This window comes from Cuculus canorus, chromosome 23 (assembly GCF_017976375.1).
Source record: "Cuculus canorus isolate bCucCan1 chromosome 23, bCucCan1.pri, whole genome shotgun sequence".
Lineage (NCBI taxonomy): Eukaryota > Metazoa > Chordata > Aves > Cuculiformes > Cuculidae > Cuculus > Cuculus canorus.
Genome location: NC_071423.1, coordinates 5,531,344 through 5,555,509, shown reverse-complemented (window position 1 = coordinate 5,555,509; position 24,166 = coordinate 5,531,344). Strand labels below are relative to the sequence as shown.

General features: G+C 45.5%; 1 protein-coding gene across 3 annotated transcripts in view; it reads right to left on the bottom strand.

Annotated features, from left to right (window-relative positions):
• Positions 1–7,717: 7,717 nt before the first annotated feature.
• The window catches only part of DRD2 (dopamine receptor D2), a 32,184-nt gene continuing 15,735 nt past the window's right edge, over positions 7,718–24,166 (bottom strand). For 2 of the 3 annotated variants that reach the window (XM_009571804.2, XM_054086921.1), the window contains exons 2-8: positions 19,181–19,493; positions 15,921–16,030; positions 15,293–15,429; positions 14,462–14,652; positions 13,216–13,302; positions 12,472–12,811; positions 7,718–11,802 (exon numbers count right to left, since the gene is read on the bottom strand). In XM_009571804.2, the coding sequence (XP_009570099.1) occupies positions 11,609–11,802; positions 12,472–12,811; positions 13,216–13,302; positions 14,462–14,652; positions 15,293–15,429; positions 15,921–16,030; positions 19,181–19,462 (1,341 nt within the window). In that variant the 5' untranslated portion in view covers positions 19,463–19,493 and the 3' untranslated portion in view covers positions 7,718–11,608. The remainder of the gene's footprint in view (positions 11,803–12,471; positions 12,812–13,215; positions 13,303–14,461; positions 14,653–15,292; positions 15,430–15,920; positions 16,031–19,180; positions 19,494–24,166) is intronic. The other variant, XM_009571813.2, reaches the window with a different exon arrangement.

The window sequence follows — 24,166 nt, the reverse complement described above, 5'->3', positions numbered from 1 at the left end:
GTATCAGTCAGTTGGTCAAGAGCCACAATCACTGTTGGCACCTCACAACAGCTAGAATGAAATCTCTAGGATTGCACGGTTTCTCGACATTTCAATCCGGGTCCAGCCCTAGGAAACTCTTCCCAACGTTGTCATCATCACTTTGTGTTTCATTTGTGAAGTCATTCATACAAAAGACAGAAGAATGAATGATTTCAGTGTCTCTTCCCTTCAGACTGTTCAGTTTGACTGCATTGCCTGGTAGGAGGATGGTCTGGAGTGGGAGAGGGAAAGAAAAGTAATTCCCCTATTAACAGCTGCGTTAATTCGGTGTATGAAGGTGGATGCCATGCTGTGGGAAGTATTCAGAGTTCTAGTCCTTTCTCAGCATGAATCCATCCCTGGCATTGACTGCCTGCCCAGTCACGTCTCACTTGCAGAATGATCTCTTCTATGGGTATGAATCCTGTCATGAAATCATTTGGTCATAGCACAGAGTCATTCAGATTGTGCCTCCTGCTTGGGGTCCCACATCTCTGCTGGTAAATGCTCACTGCTTTTCTTCTCTATTGGGTCTGTTGCTGTCTCCTGCATTAAAACTCAGACTTGTTAATTTTTGTCCTATTTCCACCCTGATGTAAGACCTCAGATCTTTCAGCTGATCCAAATTTCTCTAAACCTTGACCTTTCCATTCTCTGCTGTCCCCTAATCCCTTGACGTACTTTATCACATAAAAGGAGCTTCAAAGATGTTGTGTGTGATGCTGTCCTGTGCTTCTACCCAGACACCTTCGGATAAAACAGCATTCAACTCTATGGACGGTTCCATTGTTTTGCTTAAAGTTGTCTAAAGCAGTGGGTTTTCAGAACAGAAGCATTTTGAAGTCACTGCTTTCTCCTGGGTGTGTTCCCAGTGTTTGTTTCTCCGAGTGTGCTTCCCACAGCACCGAGAGCTCTGAAACAGGGAAAGCTGCTGCTTCCCAGTGACTGGAAATTGTTTGGCAGTGCTGGAATTGGGTAGATATACGATTAAACTGAAATTGCAATTAAAAGAATCCTACAGTCAGGAGGAAAATAAATCTGAATAAATAGAGCTTGGAAAATAGTCTGTTATTTGCAGAAATGCTTGCTTTCTTTCCCTGGCCTCTTAGGTGTGGAGAATCAAGTTGTTTCTGACAGCCACGATGTCAATGTAGGAGGGGGGGATTTTAATGTAAGAAGAAATAGGAATTCTGTGTGTTTCTTTTTATTACAAGGACGTGGTTTTAGGATCTGTACTGGATCAGGTGTCAGTGTAAGACGTGCCTCGCTCCCTTCACAGGCTTTCCATGGCTTGACATTAATTAATCCAGTCTCTTTCCAGACACTTCAGCCCTTACCTGTGCTACTCTCCAGTTGTAGGGAGTATTTTCACCCTCTTCCTTTGAAATAAAGCCACATAAAAGCCTCTCTCCACCCAGTTTGAGGATTGCACGTAGGTGTGAGCCACCTTCCATCACGGTGATGGGAACGAGGGCCTGGCTGGCTATCACGGAGCGCTCGCTGTTTTCTCCTACTAGGAATGTCATCCCCAAGCAAGTTTAACGTCTTTTAATCCTTTCATCCCCTGCTGCTTTCCTTTGCTCTGGCTTAGAGCACAGCGAGCAATCCTTCTCTTTTCCACTTTGCTACTGCCTGGTTACAACCCTTCTTTCTGTTATTTTGGAAAAGAACTCCAAGCCCCAACATGACAACGATTGTTTCTAAAGCTTGACAATACTTTGCGTTGTTATAGCCCCGGAGGCTCAACAGCACGGAGGCAGCCGAGGAGGAGGTATCGCGGTTCAGACCCCTCCTCTGGCAACTCCAGTACTGAAAGGGGTCTACAGTCCCAAGAAGACACACAATACATGATCATTTTTATGTTACTGACACCTGGATCATGGGCCAAATCTCTTGCATAGGTGATTTACAAATAGAATAAAACCCTACAAGAGCAGAATTAATCCTGTAATGATGTAGAGAGCAGATGCTCTTTGTGTTGAAGAACCGCATCCTCTTTCGCTAGCAGGAAGGATGCTGTTGCTTTGAGTCGCAAAGAGCTGCTGGTCTAACAAATTGCTCTGCTTTTCCGACGACATGATGAAGTAGGGTTTGTTTTTTTTTAAGTCAGTCTCAGACTGACTTAATGGAGTTGGAATTTATGGATATGGGTTACCAGACTGGGGGTTTGGATCCCAAACCTGCAAATGTGCAACCATTTAATAACCCGTATTTATGCTTAACCAGTTTCCACAAGTGTGTGAAGAGATTAACTCTGATTTTATTGCAACTCCCTTGTGCCTAATACCACTTACAAAGGGGGATCGGAGTGAACTCCCGGAGTAAACATCATTGAGCTTTTTTTGCTCTCTCAAATACAAATACCCCTTTATGATCTATTGAGTTGCATGAGTATAATTCAGTTAGCAGAGGCAATTTGTGAATCACATAAGTAACATGCTGCTATAATGAACTACCATTTAGTTAATGAGTAAGTCCTTCAGTTCTGTTTGAAAAATGAAAAATCAAGAAGATAAAAGATCAGAATTATCCAACAGCCAGAAAGCTCAGCCAACCCCCTGAACTTGACTTAACTCCCCGTCCTAGAGACAAGCAGTAACTGCGCATCTGAATTGAAGAAGATAAAAACAAAACAAAAAAAAAACCCAAATAAACCACAACCAACAAAACCTCAACCTTATTAGAAAATATCCTATTAAAGATTCCATCTCCACCTGGAGCAATTATAGAGAGGAAGATTGGGAAAGGGTCAACAATAATGAGGCACAGTAATTAGCTGCAGTAAAGGACAAAATGAGCCTTTCTTTGCTGCTCATCCCGTGGTACAGTGCCATTAGCTCAGAAAAAGAGGAACATTATGGTATTAAGAGAATTCAGCTTTGACGCATTTTCAGTTTGGGGCATATCTGAACTCATTCCACGGAGCTTTTACTGCCCTTCAGCACAAGCTGATTTCTCTGTAAGGCAGAGAAGTGTTGTTCTTAGTGCCATCAAGATTTTATTGCCGCTCTTTCAACAAAGTTTTCTGTCTGCTCCAAGCAGGAAAGAAAATTCTTATGAGGAATTAAGGAAATCGATGTGCCTTTTCTGCCAAAAGGTTTTGGCAGTGACCTGCCTTTATTTGGAAGAAGCATTTGTTACCTAATGCCCAGCGTGGCTTCTCCCAGGAGAGCTGAGATCTGTTTGCTGGCGAACGTGTTGCTCCTTTTGACGGAACACAGTTGTTCTGTTTATGGCTCATCCCTAGGGACTGCAAGGAAGTGTCACAGGACAGGAATCCAACGGGATGGGGTTTTTTTTAATGCATAACAAGGAGAAACAGCAACATCAAATAAATAGATGAAAACGGAGAAAAGGTGGAGTCGTCCAAAATCTGCTGAGGCTCCTAAAAAAGAAGGGCTCTCAAGGACTGGGGATTTTTATGGTCCTAAATCTGACCAAGAAGGACTTGAGAAGGGAAACTATTCTTCAAGAGTGTGGTTATGACACTCAGCTGATCTCCTCTTCCACACTCTCCGTGCTGAAAGATCCACATCGCTGGGTTTCAGCAGAGATTAAAAGGTTTAAAACAGCATCGTTTGCCTTTTTAATTAAGAAGGTAGAATTTACTAGCATTTTCCCTTTCACTGGTAACTCTGAATCACATTCCAGTTCCTGGTATTTCACTCTCTGTAATCTTCTTGAGTGATTCTGGTTTCATCTTTGAAGTAATCTACTGAGCTGGTTTATCAGAAGGCAATCAGACGTGTTTTGTACAAGATTCCTTGAGAAATGCTGTGTAGACCAAATATTCCTTTGATAGGTGGGCTCAGACACGCAGGAGCATCTCCATGGCTAAACCGGTTGCCGTGCGTTAATCGAGCCACAGTAAATCACTCTTTGCATAGCCTTAACTCCTAGCAAGCGCAAGGTGGGCATGTGAGTGTAAACATAATGAAGGAATGTAACCTGGAGCATTTTGCTCTGCATCCGCCACCAGCTGAGAACACGCACAAACTCAATTACCACAGCACAGTGAATTGCCGAGCCACAATAATTCAGTCGTAAATCTACGTCCCTAGGTTAATTTGGTGTGACTTTCGCATCTAGACTCCAGCCTTCACACACTGCAGAAGCTGATTCCCTGTTGTTCTGCACTTGTACTGTCATTTATAGTAAAACAGAGTGCAAAGTGGGTGTTCAGTGCCACAAAGGCATAAACATTTTTCCTGGTGTCTCTGCTTTTAGCCAACCTACTCATTAGGTTTAGATTCTGCAGCAGATTTCCAAACTCATCAGCTCTGTTTTGGGTCAAACCCTTTCGTTCTGTATCATTATCTGTACTACTCCCTGCTGGTGAACTCAGCCCACGGCTCAGAGGGAGGTAGAAGTGGTAGTTCAGCTCTTTAATATCAACTCGATGTGTCACTGACTCATCCCATGCAGTGAATCTAATCCTGACCAGACACGGGAACATCAGTGTGGTTTTAACCTACTACCCAGAGCGCGACTTTGATTTTGGACTACTTGTAACCTGTCTCCTTCCATCATGTTTTCCTCTCTTCTGTGGCTTTGTGCATTTTCCAGCTTGTGGTTCCACAGATGTCTCAGAGCTCACAAGATCTACAGAGATTTTTTTTGCTGTTGCTCTTTGCTCCTGTGTTGCTCTCCTCACTCGGAGAAAAACTTAGATTTCTTGCTAAAGTTCCTTTTGGAGCTTCTTGCCTTTTTTTCTCATGGTCTGAAAAGACAAACAGCTTCATGGATGCATTATTAAATATTAACAATGATTATTATTAAATGCTTGATGCGGTTACGAAGCCTCAAGTTGCAACCTGATTCTCTCCAAGGTGAAGTTTGTAGTCCTTTACATCTGGTCTGCATGCGACCGAAAGGGGTTTATGTAGCAGTTAAACACGAATGAATATAGATAGGAAGCAGAGATCTCGATGAGGACACTTGTTCTTCTCTTCCCCCTTCCCCATGCGTAGTCACTATTAAAAGCCCACATATCAGCCTGTGATCTTGTTGCAGTGATGCTAAAGTCCGTTGTGGTCAGGAATCTGTTGTACCTTAAGTTATTCCCTGTCCCATTTCTCTCTGTGGGATGGGCTCCAGGTGAAAAGGTGATGCAGCATCTGGCCGAGGGTAAGTTGGGATGAGAACCCCCAAAAGGGGCTGAGCAGTGCAGTGCTGCTGGCGAGAAGCTAAAGCAAGGAAGATGCTTCTTTGCGGAGTGATGGAGGGGAGGGGGCTGGCAGCTTGTGGAGAGGGCACAGGGCTTCCCGGAACAGGTAGCCACCACCTTGCTGAAGAGCCACGGTGTCATAGCCACGTCTTGCCACAGGCTTCTGGGTTAGCAGATGGAAGACCCCTGGGCTTCTCGCAGTCCGAGCTGATGAATCTCTTGCGTCTGAGACAGGGCGGTGGGCCTGAGAGGCTGATTGACCTCGTCTGCTCTGCGCTGAGGACTCTCTCCAGTGAAGTGAGAGCAGCTGAACTGCACAATCACTCTGCAGAGCCCATTTTAATCAGCTTTCAGTGCGTCTGTGGCTTCTGATTCGCTTTACTTTTACAAAACTTACTGCTAACGTACACGTTCTATTCTAGTGACGTGCTACAAACTCCCCTCATAGTGTCTTATCATCTCTGTAGTGGCTTGTTTAAAACCAGGAGTGATGACTTCTAATGCAGAGCGAGCACAAAACCCCTGTGCTCTTTGCTTGCTTCCCCTCGGTACGTCTGGCATCAAATCCCGCAGCTGAGATTGGAGTGATGTAATCTTTACAGTCTCATCAAAGCTATGGATACGGTTGATTGCATGCAGCAGGGAAGCGATGCTAAGCTGGGTTAAATGTGCTCGCTTGTTTTCATTATCCCACTTTCATGGACCCAGCATGGCAGCCTGGGAATGTGGAATGTTTTCCCTCATTTAAGGGGCCTGGGTTTTGCTTTGCTTTTTAAGTCTCTTTAAATGCGTTTCTAGGTCTGTTAATTATTCATTATACCTTAATTATATTTAGTCCACCAGCATCCCTCTTTCTTTGGTGAACAAAGTTGTTATTTATGAGTCAAAAGCTATTTATGGAGCAGACAGTCTGGTATCATCAGAAAGATGGAAAATGGGGGAGTGATTTTAATTAAAAGGAGCTTTGATTAAAGAGTGAGTTAATTTAGCAAGTGCAACTGGTTTTCTCCTCTTTTTGCTAGATGTGTGGAAGAAAGCACCTCCATTCATCGCTCAGGTCTGACCTGAAACCAGACTCTCTCTGGTGCCCCAGGAGATGAACAGATCAGTCCTGATTTCTCTCTCAAACAGTGTGAGCAGTGCTGACTGGGCTTGGTTTGTGCCCCATAGGCTCAGAAAGAACGTTTTGTTGTGAAGGAGAACCTCCTGGGAGCTTCCACTCTACTCTGACAGGCTGGGGTCTGGACACGCTCGAAAGAAGCTGATGTGTGTCCTGTTGTTTCATCTTGGAATTTCTTCTGTTGTGTCAGGGGAAAGGGGGTTGTTTGAATGTTGTAGGAAGAAAATACTCTTGGACAGAACTTTCCACAAATACCAGTTGTGTGGCAGCCTAAGCTGGGGTTTTACTGCTGACGAAGCCTGGCTGAGGTTCCCAGGCATCTCTTGGATGAGTTCTTGCATCAACAGCAAACCCCTCAGCGGGCAGCTCGAGGAAACGGTGCAAGAGTAAGTGTAACATAAATGTAAATATTCCTAAATGAAATAACAAAGTTTTAGACTGGACGTAAGGAAGAATTTCTTCACCATGAGAGTGGTGAGACACTGGCCCAGGTTGCCCAGGGAAGCTGTGGCTGCCCCATCCCTGGAGGTGTTCCAGGCCAGGTTGGATGGGGATGGGCAGCCTGAGCCAGTGGGAGGTGTCCCTGCCCACGGCAGGGGGTGGGAACTGGATGATCTTTAAGGTTTCTTCCAACCCAAACTATTCTATCATTCTATTTTCTCCATGCAGAGAGACTGCGAGTTTGTAGGTTCCACTTAACTGTTCACTGCCACCAGCTGAACTCATACAGGTTGGTGCTTGTGTTCCACTCATATATATTTATTTCCCTCAACTTCTACAGCTTAGGTAGACAAACAGTGTCCCAATGAAAGCAGTGGCTTTCAGTCCCCATCTCAAACCTGTACTGCTATGGACCAGATGTGAATGAGTGGTGCCAAAAATAAATGCAGGCAGCTGTTGTGATGTCAGAAGTAGCAGCGTGACTGCTCTTGGCTGGGCACTTCTCTCTTTTTCATACCCTTCTTCCAAATCCTCCCCAGTCTGCATTTATCTAGAAGAGAGAAATTTAAGGACATTTTCTTCACCTGTGTCTTTCTGCACCCTTTCTTTCCCTTGTCTGATTCTCCTTGCTTCAGCCTAGACCGAAGCTGGAGTTCTTATGGATGGATTGGAATAAAGGGCGGGGGGGGGGGGGCAAGAAAAAAATGCAACAAATCTGAAAAGCAAGTCAGAAAATATATAAGACCTCATCTGCAGGACACCTTTTCCTGTTACATGTCAGTACAAGGTGTAGCATGCCGAGAGGTCCCCAGAGCCTGACCCGGTGCAGCTCAACCCCCTCGTTGCTGCTCCCGGGAAAAAGAAGGAAATAAGCATATAACATCAGGGTAGCTTGTGCAAGTCTCTGTTTAATTACAGTGCTGCATGAAGACATTTCTTGGTCTCACACATACTTGTGATGGGTATTCTACATTCCTGACTCTTCGGGGAGTCATGTTTTCGCGGGAGATTTTCACCACAGAGGTAGTGCCTTTTATTTTTTTATCTCTTTTCCTTTTTATTTCAGCAGGGTTTAATAAGCTAATTAGACCTCCTGTAATTAGTTTAGTCTTCCTGATTGAAGAGTAAACTATAAAGAGTATCACGACTGTAGTGGGTGCAAGCAGGCAAGCGCCAGATACGGTGCAGGCAGGATTCACGAGCTGCTTAATTAAAACCTGTTCGAGGGGTGCAGAGAGCCAGACGGGCTTCAGCGAGCTGTGAATCCCAGGGAAGGGAAGCAGGAGCAGGAAGACTCAATAAGCAGAAGCAAAGCTTCAGTTGCAAATAGTGATTCACAAAATAGGGACCACAGCAAGGGTCGTTAAGTTCTTCTTCAGGAATGAAGAAACGAAATCTTCTCAATTATGTGTTTTAAAACACATATCAGTACCCTTATCAGCAGCAGCGTATCCCCACCTGCTGTGGGGAATGAAAGCAGTACTTTTTCCAGAGTGGAAGTAACGGTGAGGACTGTGTTTGCCAGGCTGAGATCTGTGGGCAAGAGGCCTCGGAGTCCTGCACGACGCAGCTGCCTTCTCCTGATTCCAGGAGTTTCTCCAAACGCTTTGCATCCCAACTGCCAGCGGGTTGTCGCTGTGCCGGGTGCTGTACAAATGGGTTGCAAAGGCTGTCGTTGCTCTTGGCATTAGTTGATTCTTTGTGAAGCCGGAGGTGATGATATGTTTTGGTCCCAACTAGAAAAGAGTTACGAAGGCTTTGTTCATGGGTGGGAAGCACTTTAGTTTGTTGTCTTTGAGTGTAGATGTTTAATGGGAAAGGAAACCTGCTGCAGAGGAGAGGAACAGATATGGCATTGCCACCTTCCCAAGGGATGCAAACACCCCATGAGATACCTTTGAGTCTGGAGTGGAACAGGTGATGTAACATCATTGGGCTGAAGGATCAGTGCAGGTAGTTTCTCCCAACAGATACTTAATCTTTATGAAGTGACACTTGGGGGTTTTTTTTTGGTCCAAGTTAGCAAATGTCTGAAGGACATCAGCCTTTTTTCAGCAGCTCTTTTCCTCCATGAGGTTTTGGGACGGTTTTTCATCTAGCAGCTCAGGTGGGCTGAGCTTTAAGGTCTTGCATCTGGATTTGGAACGAACAGTTTTGAACAAGGTGCAGGGTATAATATGATGGCTTTGTCCTGGGTTAACACGGAACACAAAATAAAATGATGGCACAAAGTTAAGACATTATTCACATTCCCCTTGCTTTTAGAGCTCACATGGGGTTTTAGCGCAGGGCGAGTATCACCTATGACAACTTCCAAATGTTTTAAAGCTTTTTTTATCTATATTATTTTCTGATTCTTCTCCCCACCTGATAATTCGTGAAGTCAGATGGCACCTTTCCGCTTTGTGATTGTGGATCTGTTAGAAAATTGAGCAGTAGCTTTTTACTGTTTTTCCACAAGAAACCTACTGACTACATTATTATTTGACTGTTTTAAGTAATGCCAGTCTGCATTGATTTCCAAGTGGACTTGCTTGGTTAAAATTGGGAAAACAAAGGATGCATAACACGTACACGAGATCTCTCGAGTTAGTGTTTCCAATTTTCTGATTAAAAAGGGTTGGAAAGCTGCCTGTGCTTCTGTAAGAAGTGTTTTTTTTCCGCTGTCTATAGTTCTATTAACGTACAAAGGTTCCCTAGCAGTGCGTTACAAGGCTGAGACAGAAGAGTGACTGGCACCCTGCTCACAACATTTTGTCCTGATAACATCGCGTAGCATCTGGTTCATCTATGTCAGCAGAATGTTGCTCTGAGAAGCGTGTCCTCTCCTGTTCAGTTCCCATGTAGGACCTTCTTCTGCTGAAAATCTATGCTAGAATCCTTCACTAAGCTGGGACGCATTTAGGGATCTGTGGAATGGCTCTTCGTTTAAATTTATAGCTGTGAACATCTCCTGAAGAGCCATGTTCAAATGTTATCCAAATCCATAAGCTAAATGCTGGTTATCAGCCTGTTCCAGGACTACGAGGTTAAGAAAGGAAACCTTTGGATCAAGTTGGGACTCCTGTTTTAATTCAGAAAACAGCTGAGAGCATATGTCACAGCTGTTGGACACAAGCTGTTCTTGATATAGGGCTGGAACACACTCTACAGTCACAGTTCACCCTGCAGAAAAATGCTTTCTTAGCAATACCAGACAACCAGAGAATAAAAGAAAACCTCTCTTGGCAGCAGCCTTTGTCTGTTCTGAAGCAAAACCTATGTGAATATGCCACTAACTGCATAGAGAGAAAAGGGGTTGTATTGCTGTCTGGATCATGTTCTCACATCTTTAGAAAAGAGCAGGGAACTAGAACTTGGGAAGCAGCCTCTGCGTGTGGCTCTTGTAATCACTCCAGATACTACATTAATTTCTAGACAGACTAATTTCCATGTCATTTTATTCATCTCACTATATTTTATTTACAGAGATATTACAAAATATATTATGAACTGAGTACAATTAGTAAGTACTGCGTGGGTTTGGCAATGTCAGAATCAGCGTGGTGAAATTATGCTGTAATGGATTTTCAATTGTTCTAATCCATAAAAGTTAGATATCAGAGGGTAAGGGATGCTGGAAACATCTAGACCTTTCCAGAATTCAAGTTGGACATATGAGCGGGTCCAGATAGGGACTTTCTTGGGCTTTTGTCCTGGCTTTTGCCAAAACACACAGTTTTATCTCATTTACTGTTAATGTAAATTAGGCACGATGTTAATCTGCACTCTCGCTATTGAGATACATACGCAAATCCTGTCTGATGTGGTCCTTGGCTCCATGGCACCCTGGAGCTAGGTGAGAAGAACTGGACCTAACTTAGCTGACTTGTTCAAGTTCACGCCTGAGATGGACGTGGCTGCTGCTGCCTCCCCTGGCACACCGTCTTCATGTTTCTACATTCACCATGCTAACGTTCCTCACCTAGTTCGTAACTTCTTGTAAGAGACTGGAGATGAAATGCTGGTGGGCAGTTGTGGTTGGACTGGCTGATGATAGATGACAATTAGTGTCCTATTTGATCTGAACCTATACCATGCAATACAAAACAACCCTTCTTTTGTTTCCTTCCACCTATTTTTTTGGCTTGGGGTTCTGTTCAGTTCATCCTATTTATCCACATTTACTCTGATGCAGTGGTCCCATATGAGATTTATGCTCTCTTCCTTCCTTCTCCTCGTTGCTTCTAGGCCCACCCTGTCGTAGGGATTGGTTCTGTAGGTGGTAGAACCTTCTTAGCCCACTTGGGGACCTCTTAAAGTGTTTTCTCAAGGCTTCAGCAGTTTAATACTGGGTAAGTCAGCTGGAGGCGAAGGCAAAGCTATTGCATGGAGTTTCTGCAAGCTCTGTCTGGCTCCTATTGCAAAGCGGAAAAGGGTGGTCTTGTCTTTGGTGAGAATTGTATCAGTGACGTAACACATAAGCCGATAGCGGCAGTGACCTGTCACCACCTTGACATGGCTCTGCAACTGTCTGTGTTTAATGCACTCAAGGTTAGATGGCCACAGGCAAGAATCAAGTGTGTGTGTCTTGATTTTTGCTTTCACTTTGAGCACAGTGTGAGGGTAGCTCTGAAAAGTGCCCTTGGGATTGGTGTCCCAGAGTCCAAAGGTCACCTCGAGGGATGAGAGAACCTCCCACATGAAGGTCTTCGTTGCAACTCCACCAAGAGGTGCGTGGGCACGGCACTGTCGTAACACTGTAGACCTCACGCCCAATACTAGAGCTCGAGACCTCTCCATGGCTGCCCATTTGTGTGCGTGAATGGCATTGGCTTCTTTTTTCTCATTCTTAAAAATTGCGGCTGCTTTTTTTCCTTTTAGCAGTGGAGGATCTTCATGAAAGCCTTGCGAAATTCAATGTTGAAGGTGGTGTAAATAATTGGGTTGACAGCGCTGTTGACATAGCCAAGCCACGTAAAGGCGCTGTACATCGCTGGGGGAATATTGCAATCGCAGTGCATGTTCAGGATGTGAGTGATGAAGAACGGGAGCCAGCAGATGATGAAAACACCTGGGGGGAAAGGAAAGAGACAGATTTTGATTGCTGAAAGCTGGATAAATTTTGAGTCTATAGGAACTGTAAGATTCTTTTGGATATAAGAGAAATCATTTCCCTGAGGAATAAGCCTTCTGTTTGTCTCATAGTCTGCATTCTGAGTATCCAGGTAGTAAAAACTTCTTTGCTGATGTGATCAGACCAGTTAGATTAAAAAATCTGTCCTTCAGGAGTGCCAGTCTCTTGCTCAACTATGCTGGTTTTTGTGTTCTGGAAAGCCCCTAAGCGCCCTTGCCCCTGCACCCAGCTGTCTTTTGACAGTCTGAACCCCACACCAGTGGGCGGCTTTCTGAGCCTTCTGTACAGCACTGCAAACTGCCCTCAGCTTGGACAGAGGTAGCTTTCCTGTTGGCAACCTCTTGCCTACATATCCTCTAAAGTATCAAGTGAAATTATTTCTGTGGGAGGCGTGGGAAAATAGCCTACGTTGGATATTCAGATTGGTGACCCTAATCATAGAATCACAGAGTGGTTTGGGTTAGAAGGGACCTTAAAGATCATCCACCTCCCATTGGATGAGGTTGCTCAAAGCCCAGTCCAACCTGGGCTTGAACACCTCCAGGGATGGGGCATCCATGACTCCTCTGGGCAACGTGTTCAGAGGAAACCAAAGCACGCTCTCACCCAGTACGATGGCCAGCATCTGAGTGGCTTTCTTTTCCTTCTGTTGTGACAGTTTCCTCCTGCTCACAGTCTTGAGAGACGTCCTTGTCTTGCCGTTGGGCATAGACTGGATCTCAAAGACCTTGGCTGTGTGCGGTGATTCTTTGGCATGTCCATTCTTCTCTACTTTCCCTGGGCTGTCCAAGGGTGCCTGCAGGGATGAGTTGCTGCCCCGAGTAGAAGCAACTGGCACAACCAATTGATGGTTACGCGGTGCTGCTGGTTTGATGGTGGTTTTCTCAAGGGGGCTGGTACTGGACACCATCTCCATTTCCATCTCTTCTATGTGACTTTCTGCCTCCTGGACAAGAATCAAATGTCCACAACGCAAGGACAAATAAGTATGCAGAGAGGAGCAATGAACATTACTTACAGAGTTAAACTCGGCAAGCAAAATGCAACTAAGCCAAGACTTAAAATAAATAATAGAGAGGTGAAGAAAATCAAAGACCCACAATGTTAAAATGTCATGGCTTTTATAGCTGATCTTTAGGTGAGCTTAGTCTGGCTTTTTGAGCTCGATGATCTTAAACCCCCTGCTTCACTCTGAGGAATGGGAAGAATATTTAAATTTTGAGATTGAATGGTAACCTTTGTTCTTAGTTTATTTTTCTCCCACCCTACAGAAATTCATTTTGAGTCCTGAGAGGAGAAAACAGGAAAGCTAAAAGCTTTGAAAAGCTACCACTTCTCTTTAACACTCACCACTTTGCGCTTATTAACTTGGAAACTCCCATTGGACTTCACAATAACTGTGCAGAGCTTGACGTCTTCTGGATGAGTGCATTTGTCCTAAGGGGCAAGCACCAGCTCAGAGGTTACACAAGCACATAGTGGTTGGGAAAGGAAGCTGGCAAGGGAGGCGCGTGGAAATACAAACACAGGGCATGAAGCAGAAGTTAATCAGTGTGACTGAGATGCTAAGAATGGTGGAAAACTACTTGGAAGAAGCAATGATGGAGGCAGGTATCCCTTGTGCTTTTCACCAAAGGAAGGAAACCACAAAGATCTGCTTAGAGAATCATAGGATTGGTTGGTTGGTTAGAAAAGACCTTTGAGAGTGAGGCCAGCCATACCAACCCACTACTAAAACATATCCCTGAGCACCTCATCTGCCCGTCCTTTACACCCTTCCAGGGATGGTGACTCAACCACTTCCCTGCGCAGCCTCTGCCAGTCCCCAAAAACCCTTTCAGTGAAGAAAATTTTCCTGATACCCAATCTAATTTCCTCCCCTGGCACAACTTGAGGCTGTTTGCTCTCATCCTATCTCTTGTTACTTGGGAGAAGGGCCTAACGCCCACCTCACTGTTTCAGTCTGTCCCTGGTCGCTGCCTGTTTTGCTTGACACCCAGCTCTGAGGTGATGCAGTTTGGAGGCAGCACCTCTGGAACCCTGAATTCCTACTGTTTGTTTTGCATGTGCTGTGAAAATAGTATTTTGACAAGTGGTCTCGCACTTAACACGCTCAGCTGGACTCTGCTTGTAGCTGTATCTCATGCTTTGAGAGGCTGTTTTTGCTGCGGGGCTATCGTTACTAGTGATGTGGTTTGCACCCCAGCCGTGTAAACAATCTCCATTGAGAACTTCATAGTCACAATAGCGGGACTGACTCAGAAATCGGTACAGCCTGTAGTCTTGGGTCCCCCGACCCAGCACAGACAAAGGCAATACAGTCTGGTTGATGAAGCAGATCCTAACGCAGATTTGCTGATGAAACATCCCCTGAGATGTAGGAAGGCTTGTGAAACACCAGCCAGGGACTTGCTGATCCAGAGCGTGCAGCTGGGATGCCAAAACAGCACAGGTCACGGCATTCCCCTTTGTGATCCAGTATTTCATCTAATCCAGCCAGTGTCGTTTAGGGAAAGCAGGAGGTGCTTTGGGGAATGAAGGAGAGCAGGGAGGGGAAAGGATGGAGAGTGCTGAGAGCAAGCAGAGGTCTGGTTACCTTCAGCGGGGCATGCGTGTCCGAGTCCAGCCCGTGGCTGCTGCGCTTGGTGTTGACGCGCTTCCTGCGCTTCCGCAGCACTATGTAGATCTGCACGTACACCAGCAGGGTGACGATGAAGGGAACGTAGAAGGAGACGATAGAGGAGTACACAACAAAGGCAGGATTGGCGATGATGCACTCATTCTCATCTGGAAGACACAAAGTTTCCGGCTCACCGTCCCTGCTGCTAGGAGGCAGCACCGGCTTCCCCCTCTTCTATTCCTCTTTCAGAAAGCATAGAGATACCTCAAGTGAAGGGTTTGGCTTCTGAGGGGGTTCTCCAGATCAGCTGGAAGTGGTACCAGGATAGCAAAGTCCCCTTGGGCAGTAGGGATTACCTACAAACCACCTAGAAGCCCACGCAGTGTACAATCTAATCTTCCCATGAAGCTGATGGCTGAACAGCCAGTTCTTTTCTCTCCTGTCTCAGTGAAGCTATTTATTCCTTGACTTTCCTTTTCACTTGTTTTAATACAATAGGGATTTGATTTTTGTAGTGAACAAATGTTGTTGTAATGCTGATGAGTGCCGTGTAAACTCCCGTGTAACCTCAGTTCTGATGTGTCTAAACCACTGGTCTGGAACAGTAGAAGATGAGACGGGTCCAGAGGCAGCTGACAGAAACAGTCTGGGGTGATACTGGGAGAGGACACTCGGAATAGGGTTGGGTGCATCTTAATAAGCCTGAAACCCAACCTCAGTGTTTATTCCTGACTTGTACCAGCAGACTGGGGACCCATTAAAGGCAGGAAGATGCCCGTAACCAGCTGCAGGTGCCGTAACACTCACCTGTGTTGTTGAGGCCAAAGAGGAGTGGGCAGGAGATGGCAAATGAAAGCACCCAGACCACAGCAATCATGACGGTGACCCTGCGCTTGGAGCTGTAGCGGGTGTTATACAGCATTGGCATTGCTACCGCTGTGTACCTGCAGTGGGAAGATACAAACCCAGTCTGGTGTTACTCTGCCAGTGCTGACGAACCTTGCGGGAAATTACACCTGGTTATTGTGTCTGAAAGCCTGGTCCAGCAAGAGAACATAAGGAAAATCAGATTTTACGAGTCTCCAAGGTGCCTGCGTGTTCTGGTTGGGAAGGCATGAGCCTGTGGTCAGCTTAGCATGGCGTTTTTGTACCACTCTCTCTGAGCTCCTGCCTCCACACTGGTGTCTGCTCTGCCGTTTGAGTATATAAACAGGACTGAATTAATGTGGACATATACAAACAAATCCCATTTACATTTTCAAGACCAGTGTTTCTGGGTCTACTCCTGACAGGATCCCCGCTCTCACCTCATTTGGGTTCTCTAAATTGCTCTTCCGAAGACACCAAGGGGTGGTTCTCACCGTGTTCCCTTCTGACTCACAGGTAAAGTTAGACCTTAGAAAGATGTCTGTGACTCGCTGCCACGGAGCCTCACCTGTCAATGCTGATGGCACAGAGGTTGAGGATACTGGCAGTGCACATCATAACATCGAGGGTTACAAAGATATCACAGTGGATCCGACTAAACCTCCACTCACCAACCACCTGCAAAGAGAGAAAGGTCAGTAAAAGAATTCACTGAGGATGTGCTGTCGGGAGGGTCTAGCAGGAGGATTTTGCACAAAGACACAAACACTTGCTGGTAGCTGGAGTTCTGATGGTTCAAGGGGGATCAGAATTTTGCCTGTGGAAGTTCCAGGTGGAATCAGGTCACACGCAATCAGTTGCCTGCTGTGCCACTGAGTGCCTTCAAGGATTTTGTCCTGTCTAACCTAAAGGTCTCAAATGATGGCAGAGCCATGAAAGAAGTACTCTGCTCCTTCTAAACCATTCTTCAGTGCACTCCTCTCTGGGCTGGTGTGATTTTTGTCCTTCATAATTCCTGTCACTCCATTAAAAGGAAGTTTTGGTGAGGAGGGTGCTGATCTCTTCTCCCAGGTAACAAGTGATGGCATGAGAGGAAACGGCCTCAAGTTGTGCCAGGTGAGGTTTAGATTGGATATGAGAAAAAAAAATTCTTTACCAAATGAGTGGTGAAGCCCTGACAGAAGTTGTCCAGGGCAGTGGTGGAGTGCCCATTCCTGGAAAGGTTCAAAACACGTATAGATGTGGCGCTTCAGGACATGGTTTAGCAGGCACGGTGGGATTGGGCTGATGGATGGATTGGACAAGCTTAGATGTCTTTTCAACCTTAACAATCATAGAATTGAGTTGGGCAGACTGAACTGCAGACACAAACCTGGACTCATGTTCCAGCGACATAAGGCAATGAAAGTCTCCTCAAGGTCAGAGTAAACCGTGTAGGAGCTTTGCAAGGAAATGTTAGGAAGGAAACACGTTAATTTTATATCCTGAGCGCTTGTAATTGTACTTACAGCTTCTTATTAGACACTTCCTTGCAATTACTGCTAGCAAAGATGAGCAGCAGAGAAGCTTTCCTTCATTTCTTAGTTTAAAAAGTCAGGGTAGAAATTGCTCCTTGTGAACAAAATTAATTTAATTAAGAGTGAAAATTCTTTGACACATTACGTGTTGCAATAAAGACAAAGAACTAATGATAACGCTTCCAGCAGCCTCTTTCTCTTCACTTATCTTGTTGTCGAAGCCAAACTTTCCCAATTAAGTTTAATAGCAATTGTTAGGACTGGTGTGTTCGACATGTGATGAAAAAAGTCTATTTCCCTCTAGTAAAAATAGAGTCCTGCTGCATTTGAAAATAGAATGAATAAGATATCTATTCTTCAGTTATTTCTGCTCTGATATACATAACCATAGGCAGCATAAAGAAGGAAGAAAGAATGACTGCATTGAAGCCTGAGTGACAGATGAATACTCGGTGATTAAAAAAGCATTTAAGAGACAGTTACAGCAGTAACTTACATGAGAGTTTGCCCAAAGGCAAAGATTTCCAGCCAGATATAAGCCTTTGCAAAATCAGTTTCTTGAATGCATAGTTTCGATTTGGCAGGAGATGTTATAAACTGCTGCAGTTCTTTCTCTTAGTCCTTTCATTTATGTAAAGGAAACCTCGAAAGTTTGGGGATAGACGATTTGTTTGCATGGAGCTGATTTTTAAATGTATTTCTTTTTGACATTCATTTTGGTCTGAGCTTGTGACACAAAGCGTTAAAAATAAATGAAGATATTTACAGAAGAAAAGGGTTCTGATCGTTTTGGGGTTTGGATTGCAGACTTGGAGCAGGACTACAAGTGCCTGACCCGTGTCAGGCCAATGACTCTGTCACTATAAGCAAGCATTTGTCATGGGACTTGTTGCTTTAAGCTCACAGGAGGTTTACAGAGCGTGGATAAGAGCAGAAAGGGTAGAAATAAATAAAATTAAAATTAAAAAAAGTATTGCTGAGCTGTAGAAGCTCGAATGTCCTCCTTGCTAGGTGGAGAAGGCTGAGGTTCCTGACCAGCTCTGTGCGTGCATGAGCCCAGAAATTAGAAAGCATCTTACGTACTTTGTGTTTTGCTATTCCAATTGCAATTGGAAGCGTTTGAGAGACTCTTACGGCTGGGCCTGAGATCGGGAGCTTCTTGCAGCACAAGCCTCTACTTAGAGTGGTTGTTGCAAAAGAGGAATAGCACGGCAGAGCGGCGCGAGTCCCCGAGGCGCTGACTACAGCCACAGCCAGCCTGTGGTCATGTTTAGCAGATGCATAATGCTTTACGTTTTTAAAGTGCCGTGAAAACAATAATTAACTACAGTGATAATTAGTATTGTGGTTTCTCGACAGCCTATGTCATGTCACTGGCTTTGTTTTGCTTTGCGTTAATACTTCACGGGCTCATTGATTACGGCTTCTTCTCCTGCTCCGCTCTCTGTTTTATCGTTCTCTTTCATAAACAAGTGCCTGAAAATTAATTGTAAACTCAATATTGTTTCAGTCACGCTTTCTCACCCCCGTTCTTTCTCTCTCTCGGTTGTGATTGCCACCAGCACACCAGCTCTCGGCTGACTGAAGCAACACGAGCATCCCAGTGAAGGGGGCCAAGGGAGGGGGGCTGTGTATCTTCTGTTGCCTCTAGAGATGCGTTTCGTTCTTTCAGGCTATTTACTGTTGCAAAAGACAGTTGCCACCAAGTAAACAGGCAGCGGTCTTGGGAATATTTGGCTTTCGCAAACCACAGTGCTACTCAAACACAGCTCCGTGTGCAGAAGCACAAAGCCCTTTTGTACCGAAGTGACACGCTAACAGCAGCAACGTGCAAAGTAGCTCGCTTGTGATTATGTTTCTCTCATATATAGTGAGATAAAAGCTCTGGATTTGCACCTTACTCCTACCATCGCCTGCTGTAATCCTTCAGAAAGAGGGCTTTGGTTACTATTTGATGCAGTTGATCAGTGTTAAACCCATGATGCTGTTGCAGACTCAATCTTATACGAGGGAGCAAGCAGTTCATCTGTCTAGTTTTGAAATGAAAATTGAGGTCCTCTCCCTCTTGGCCGCTCCATTTAAAGGCCAAGTTTTCAATGCAATTGGATTGTAGTTTAGCTTTCTGAACAACAGTGTGTTTCCCAGTCAGCCTGTCGTCTGCTGCCATGTCCGTCTCCTGGATGACCAACTGATAGGAAATTAAACCCACATTTTTGGGGAGGAATTCAGGAGGTGTTGAAATAGCTGATATCCAGACTCCTACCCCCCCGATTTAACTTTTAGTGCTGCAAAGGAAAGCTGGGTCACCTACCTCCAGGTAGACCACCCAAGGCATGACCAGAGTTGCTACCAAGAGATCCGCCACCGCCAAACTCACAATCAGGTAATTAGTGGTGGTCTGAAGGGCTTTCTCCCTGGACACAGCCATGCACACCAGCACGTTGCCGAAAACAATGACAAAGATAAGGAGGGTGAGCAGCATGGCATAGTAGTTGTACTGAGCCTTCTGCTCGGCATCGGACTCGTTGAGTGGCTTGCTCCAGTTCCTGTCGCCGATGTCACCGCTGTACCAAGAGAGGTTTAGAGGATCCATGGAGGTCGAAGTGCCAGGTTCCTGCTCCACCCTAACACAAAGATGTTGAAGAGACAGTCAAAGGCCAACATATAAAATACAAATAAAAGAATTCCACATGTGCTACTTTGGGGGTTCTGGGGATAAGGGCTATAAACTGGAGAAGGGCAGATTTAGAACAGACATAAGGAGGAATTTCTTCAGTATGAGAGTGGTGAGACACTGGCCCAGGGTGCCCAGAGCAGTGGTGGCTGCCCCATCCCTGGAGGGGTTCCAGGCCAGGTTGGATGGGGCTTGGAGCCCCTGATCCAGTGGGAGGTGTTCCTGCCCGTGGCAGTGTTGTTGGAATTAGGTGACCTTTAAGGTCTCTTCCAACCCAAACTATTCTACGAGTCTCTGATTCTCTGGAACCTGTTCCCTCAACCCTGCAAATTCCTGTGTGCAAAGGGCTGAGTGACTGGTGATGGGATGCAGACCCAGAGGAGAGGCTGAGCTAATGGCCACATATCCAGGCAGGGATTCACGAGGTTAATTTTTATTTCCACTTCAACCCCAGCACCCTGTGGCTGGGAATATCGGTTACTCTGTGTTGCAGCTGATTCAGGCACTGTGCCTGGGATTTTTGTGTCGGCTCCCCTGACGTTCCCTGAGCACTAACTGCTCCGTGTTAGGTGTGCGCAGTTAGGGCAGATGTGCCATGACCCACTTTGTTTATTTTTCATATGCTTCGTGGGGCTTTAGGCTGTGTTGGTGGTTTGTTTTGTTTGGTTTATTTCCCCTCCCCTTTGCTTTCCCATTTTTTTTTTCCTCCAGCAGGGATTTAAATAAATAACTAAAACTATGAACTGAACTGTGATGCTAACGAAACTTGACAGTAGCAGTTTTGCAGTCAGGGCTGGGCTGTGCCTCCCCTCTGCCATCACCCCAGTGAGGCTGCCGGGTGGGGGCACAGCGGGATGCCACCCCCCTGCCCACCCTGGGAGATTTTCACTGCTTTGCTTTGGGGGTTTCTGGTTTGAGAGATCTTCAAGCGACCTCATGCGTTACTCAGCGTTTCCTAAAATCAAGCATTCCCTGCATCTCAAGCTGTATCTCCGTAAAGACCACCGTGATCTGAAAACCTGGCCGTCTTCTCCGCCATCGCAACGAGGCCATTTTATATTCTTACTAAAAGACAAAGTGAATTTGATTTCTTAAACCATTTAAGTGATCAAAATAGGAAAACATTTGCAAATATCAAATTCACCTGGGAACAATGGTTTCTTTATGTTTCACTGAGCTTTTGTGTGCTTTTCTCATTCAAAGAACAATTTGGATAATAATCCTTGGAAATTCGTTGCATATGGGTCCTTAATAGCTGATAATTCAAAAAGTGTCTGTCTGACAGTGCTATCAGCGGCACTTGATAGCTCTACAAATGTCTTCTCAGAAACTGTCAAAGTGTCAGAAATTAATTAAATGTTAGCTTCTGTGACTCAGAGTGAAGGGGGAAAATCAATGCTAAGTGCAGCAACGTTTTTTTTTTTCCTTTTCTCCCATTGCCCTTTGATAATGCAAAACTACCTCGCGAAGGCAGAAACATGCATAAAATGCAGGATGATAAAAAAAAAGCAGGAACGTGGAAAAATATCTTAAAAGTATGAAAGGAGTGGGATGATTTGATGTGTGCAGGATCAGCCCCTCGGTCCTGTTCTGGCAGTTGGAGGAACCACATACAGCTCATCTCTTGGGTCCATCTATTGGCATTAGATGGGCACAAGGAAGGATAGAGGAGGTCCTGATAAGGTGATCAAAAATTCTCTTTGTTTCCTTCTACAGCTTCTACAAGATTTATTTTCTATTTCTTTCGGTAGGACTGTTTTTTGCAGCCATAATTTTTGTCTTTTCACGCAGCCAGTCATCACACGGAACGTTGGAAGATTATGTCTGAACATTGTGCAAACGCGAAGGTTTGGTGTTTCTGTTCTAAGAAAAGAGAGTTTTCATTTAGGAAAAATGAAACACAAACAAAGTTCTGATTATTTAAGCTGAAAGAGGGGAGATTGAGATGAGATCTTAGGGAGAAATGTTTTGCTGTTCAGGTGGGGAGGCCCTGGCCCAGGTTGCCCAGAGCAGTGGTGGCTGCCCCATCCCTGGAGGGGTTCCAGGCCAGGTTGGATGGGGCTCGGAGCCCCTGATCCAGTGGGAGGTGTCCCTGCCCATGGCAGGGGGTGGGACTGGATGGGCTTTGAGATCCCTTCTGACCCAAACCATTCCATGATTCTGTGGTTCTGCATGAGACAGGGATTGTAATTACAATGACACGTTGTAATTTAGGTTTTGATGCCTGTCCGTATGGTGTTAAACTACAATTCCATGGATAACTCTGTTAAATTCTAACTGTTGAGAGTTTCCAGTCCTAAAAGTAATCCTAACTACATCATTCAGCAGCACTGTGGTGGCCACTGGAGTGTTTTGAGTCTTTCAGTACTGCTCTAAGGATCACTTGCTGTTTTACTGCTGATAGTTTCTCTGCAGAGAAGAAAGCAGCACGTAAAAAAGTTGGCTAGAAAAGAGAGTGCTTTTTATTCTGTTTGTCCGCGCATCTGTATTTTCGTATGAAGGCTTAGAGAAGGGATCATAAATGCGGAGAAAAGGTGGTACAACCGGCACCTCGCTGTGCAGTGTCCTCGTGGGACCCTGCTGGGTTCCCCCGGCCGAGCGTGCTGCAGCCAGGGGCTCCGTTCCAGCTGTGAGACTTTGGAAGCAGATGTGAGTAGAGTCCCGAAATGGAACAAATTCCTTTGTGAATTAACTGCAGTAAAGCCACTTTAATTCCCATACAGAGTCCACACAGATTTTTAGTATGGCTGAGCTAATCCAGATATGGATTTACCGAGAGGTCAAGGGCAGGGCAGAGCAGCAAGGTTACAGCATTGTGTTTGATGCCAGCAGTGCGCCTGCATCGCACACAGCATCTCTGCTGCTTTCCCTTCCCTGCGAGCGGGTGTGTGCTGCATCCACGCTAATCCCCTTTCCTTGACTGCCCTTTATTCCCTAACTGGGAAGCACTTTGCTACTCAGAGGAAAACAGCGTCTCTCACCTAGTTCCCATGCTTTCCCAATGTCTTTCAGCAGATGCCTGGCTGCTACTCCCTGCTGGAAAAGACAAGGAAAAGGGAGCCAGGATAGAGGCTGTGAATACAGATCTACATTATTTTTTTCCCCCTGTGTTGTAGTTAATTCCCCATTCTTTTCAGAGAGAAAACTGAAAAATATGTTTGTTTGCGGTGCTGGTATTTCTCCTTGGCTCCTCATGATTGATCATCTAATTACGCTTGTGGCAAACAAGCACGACATCTCCCCGGCAAACGTGTGATGTTCGCAACTGGCAGCAACGAAACAGTTTGCCTTTCTGGTGAGATCTGAAACATGAAATGTGTGTTGAGCAGAGCGGCAGTGTTTATCATACAGAGGTAGCTGCATCAGAGAGCTGACTGGGAGAGGCTCCAACAAAGCTCATACCTACAGCTCCTGGGTCTCCCCTTCTGCGTGAGCTCAGAGATGCCCTGGTGAACCACAAGCATCTTTTTTTTTCCTCTTAGAAACAGCAAAGGTGTAACGCTCTTTTTGGTCTTTACTCTGCTTGCAAACACCCTCAGGCATAAAATATTCCAGGCCTGATCCTGAGCTGGCATCAGAGCCTGGCAGATGCCTGCAGCACCTGGTTTCTGTTTGGAGAAGATTGGTGGCCGTGAGGGCTTATCTGGGCACGCAGTCAGGATGTGCTTCCTCCTAAAACGGTATGAAATTCCCTAAGGTTTTGCCCCAGATGTAATGCGTTCAAGATGAGGTTTAGAGCTCAGCCTGGAGCAGGAGCTGAGGGATGTGGCTGCTCCCTGCTGTGATGCCCGAGCAACGCCTGAATCGCACCTCCCTGAACTCTAGCCAGACCTAACAGGAAAACAACCACAAAAGCCACCAGAACAACATCCTGGTGGCAGATGTTTCCACAGCAGCCTCAGAAGAGTTTCTCCCTCCCTTTCCCAAGGTATTTCTTGCACAGAGCTCCTATCAGATTGTTTATGTCCCTCTGATTGATGCTACCCAGATGTACCCATCAGGTTACTGAACGTCTGGCTTGAGAATATGTGAGAAAGGTGGTTAGAGACACATTTCCTCCAAAGGCATTTCTGTTTCACAGAAATCAATGTCTAAGTGGAATTCGCACAGTACAGTGCGTCTCTGAGCATTGTCATTTTCCTCTGATATTTTGGAATCAATGGGGCACAGGAAAGCTGTCAAACTGACAGCCTTTCTGTCCTGGAGATGCTGCTGCTTGATGCTGTTTACTGGGCTCTGCTGAGGATGTGACTGAGGCATCCCAGTCAAGGGGAATAATGTGTTGGTTTGGAGGAGGGAGGTGGTGGGATAGAAAGAGAAGCAGAAAACGTGTTTGAGAGCTGGGGGGTTTGTCTCTTTGGGAGCACTGCGTAAAGGAAAGCAGCTTCTGTTTCTCACATGTACGCTCAGAATTGATAATCCGTGCTGTGAATTCTTGGTCATTGTTCACAGGAGAGCAAGGAGGGTGGTAACAGCTGGCAGTGAGTAAGAACCTCTTCCTATCCCCTGTTCCCTCTACTCAAAGCCAGTGTCTGCAGACTTAAAAGGAGAGGAACAACTCGGGAATTAGGGAAATACTGTAAGTTCTGACTTGGCTTGAGAACCGTAGCACTGATGCTGATG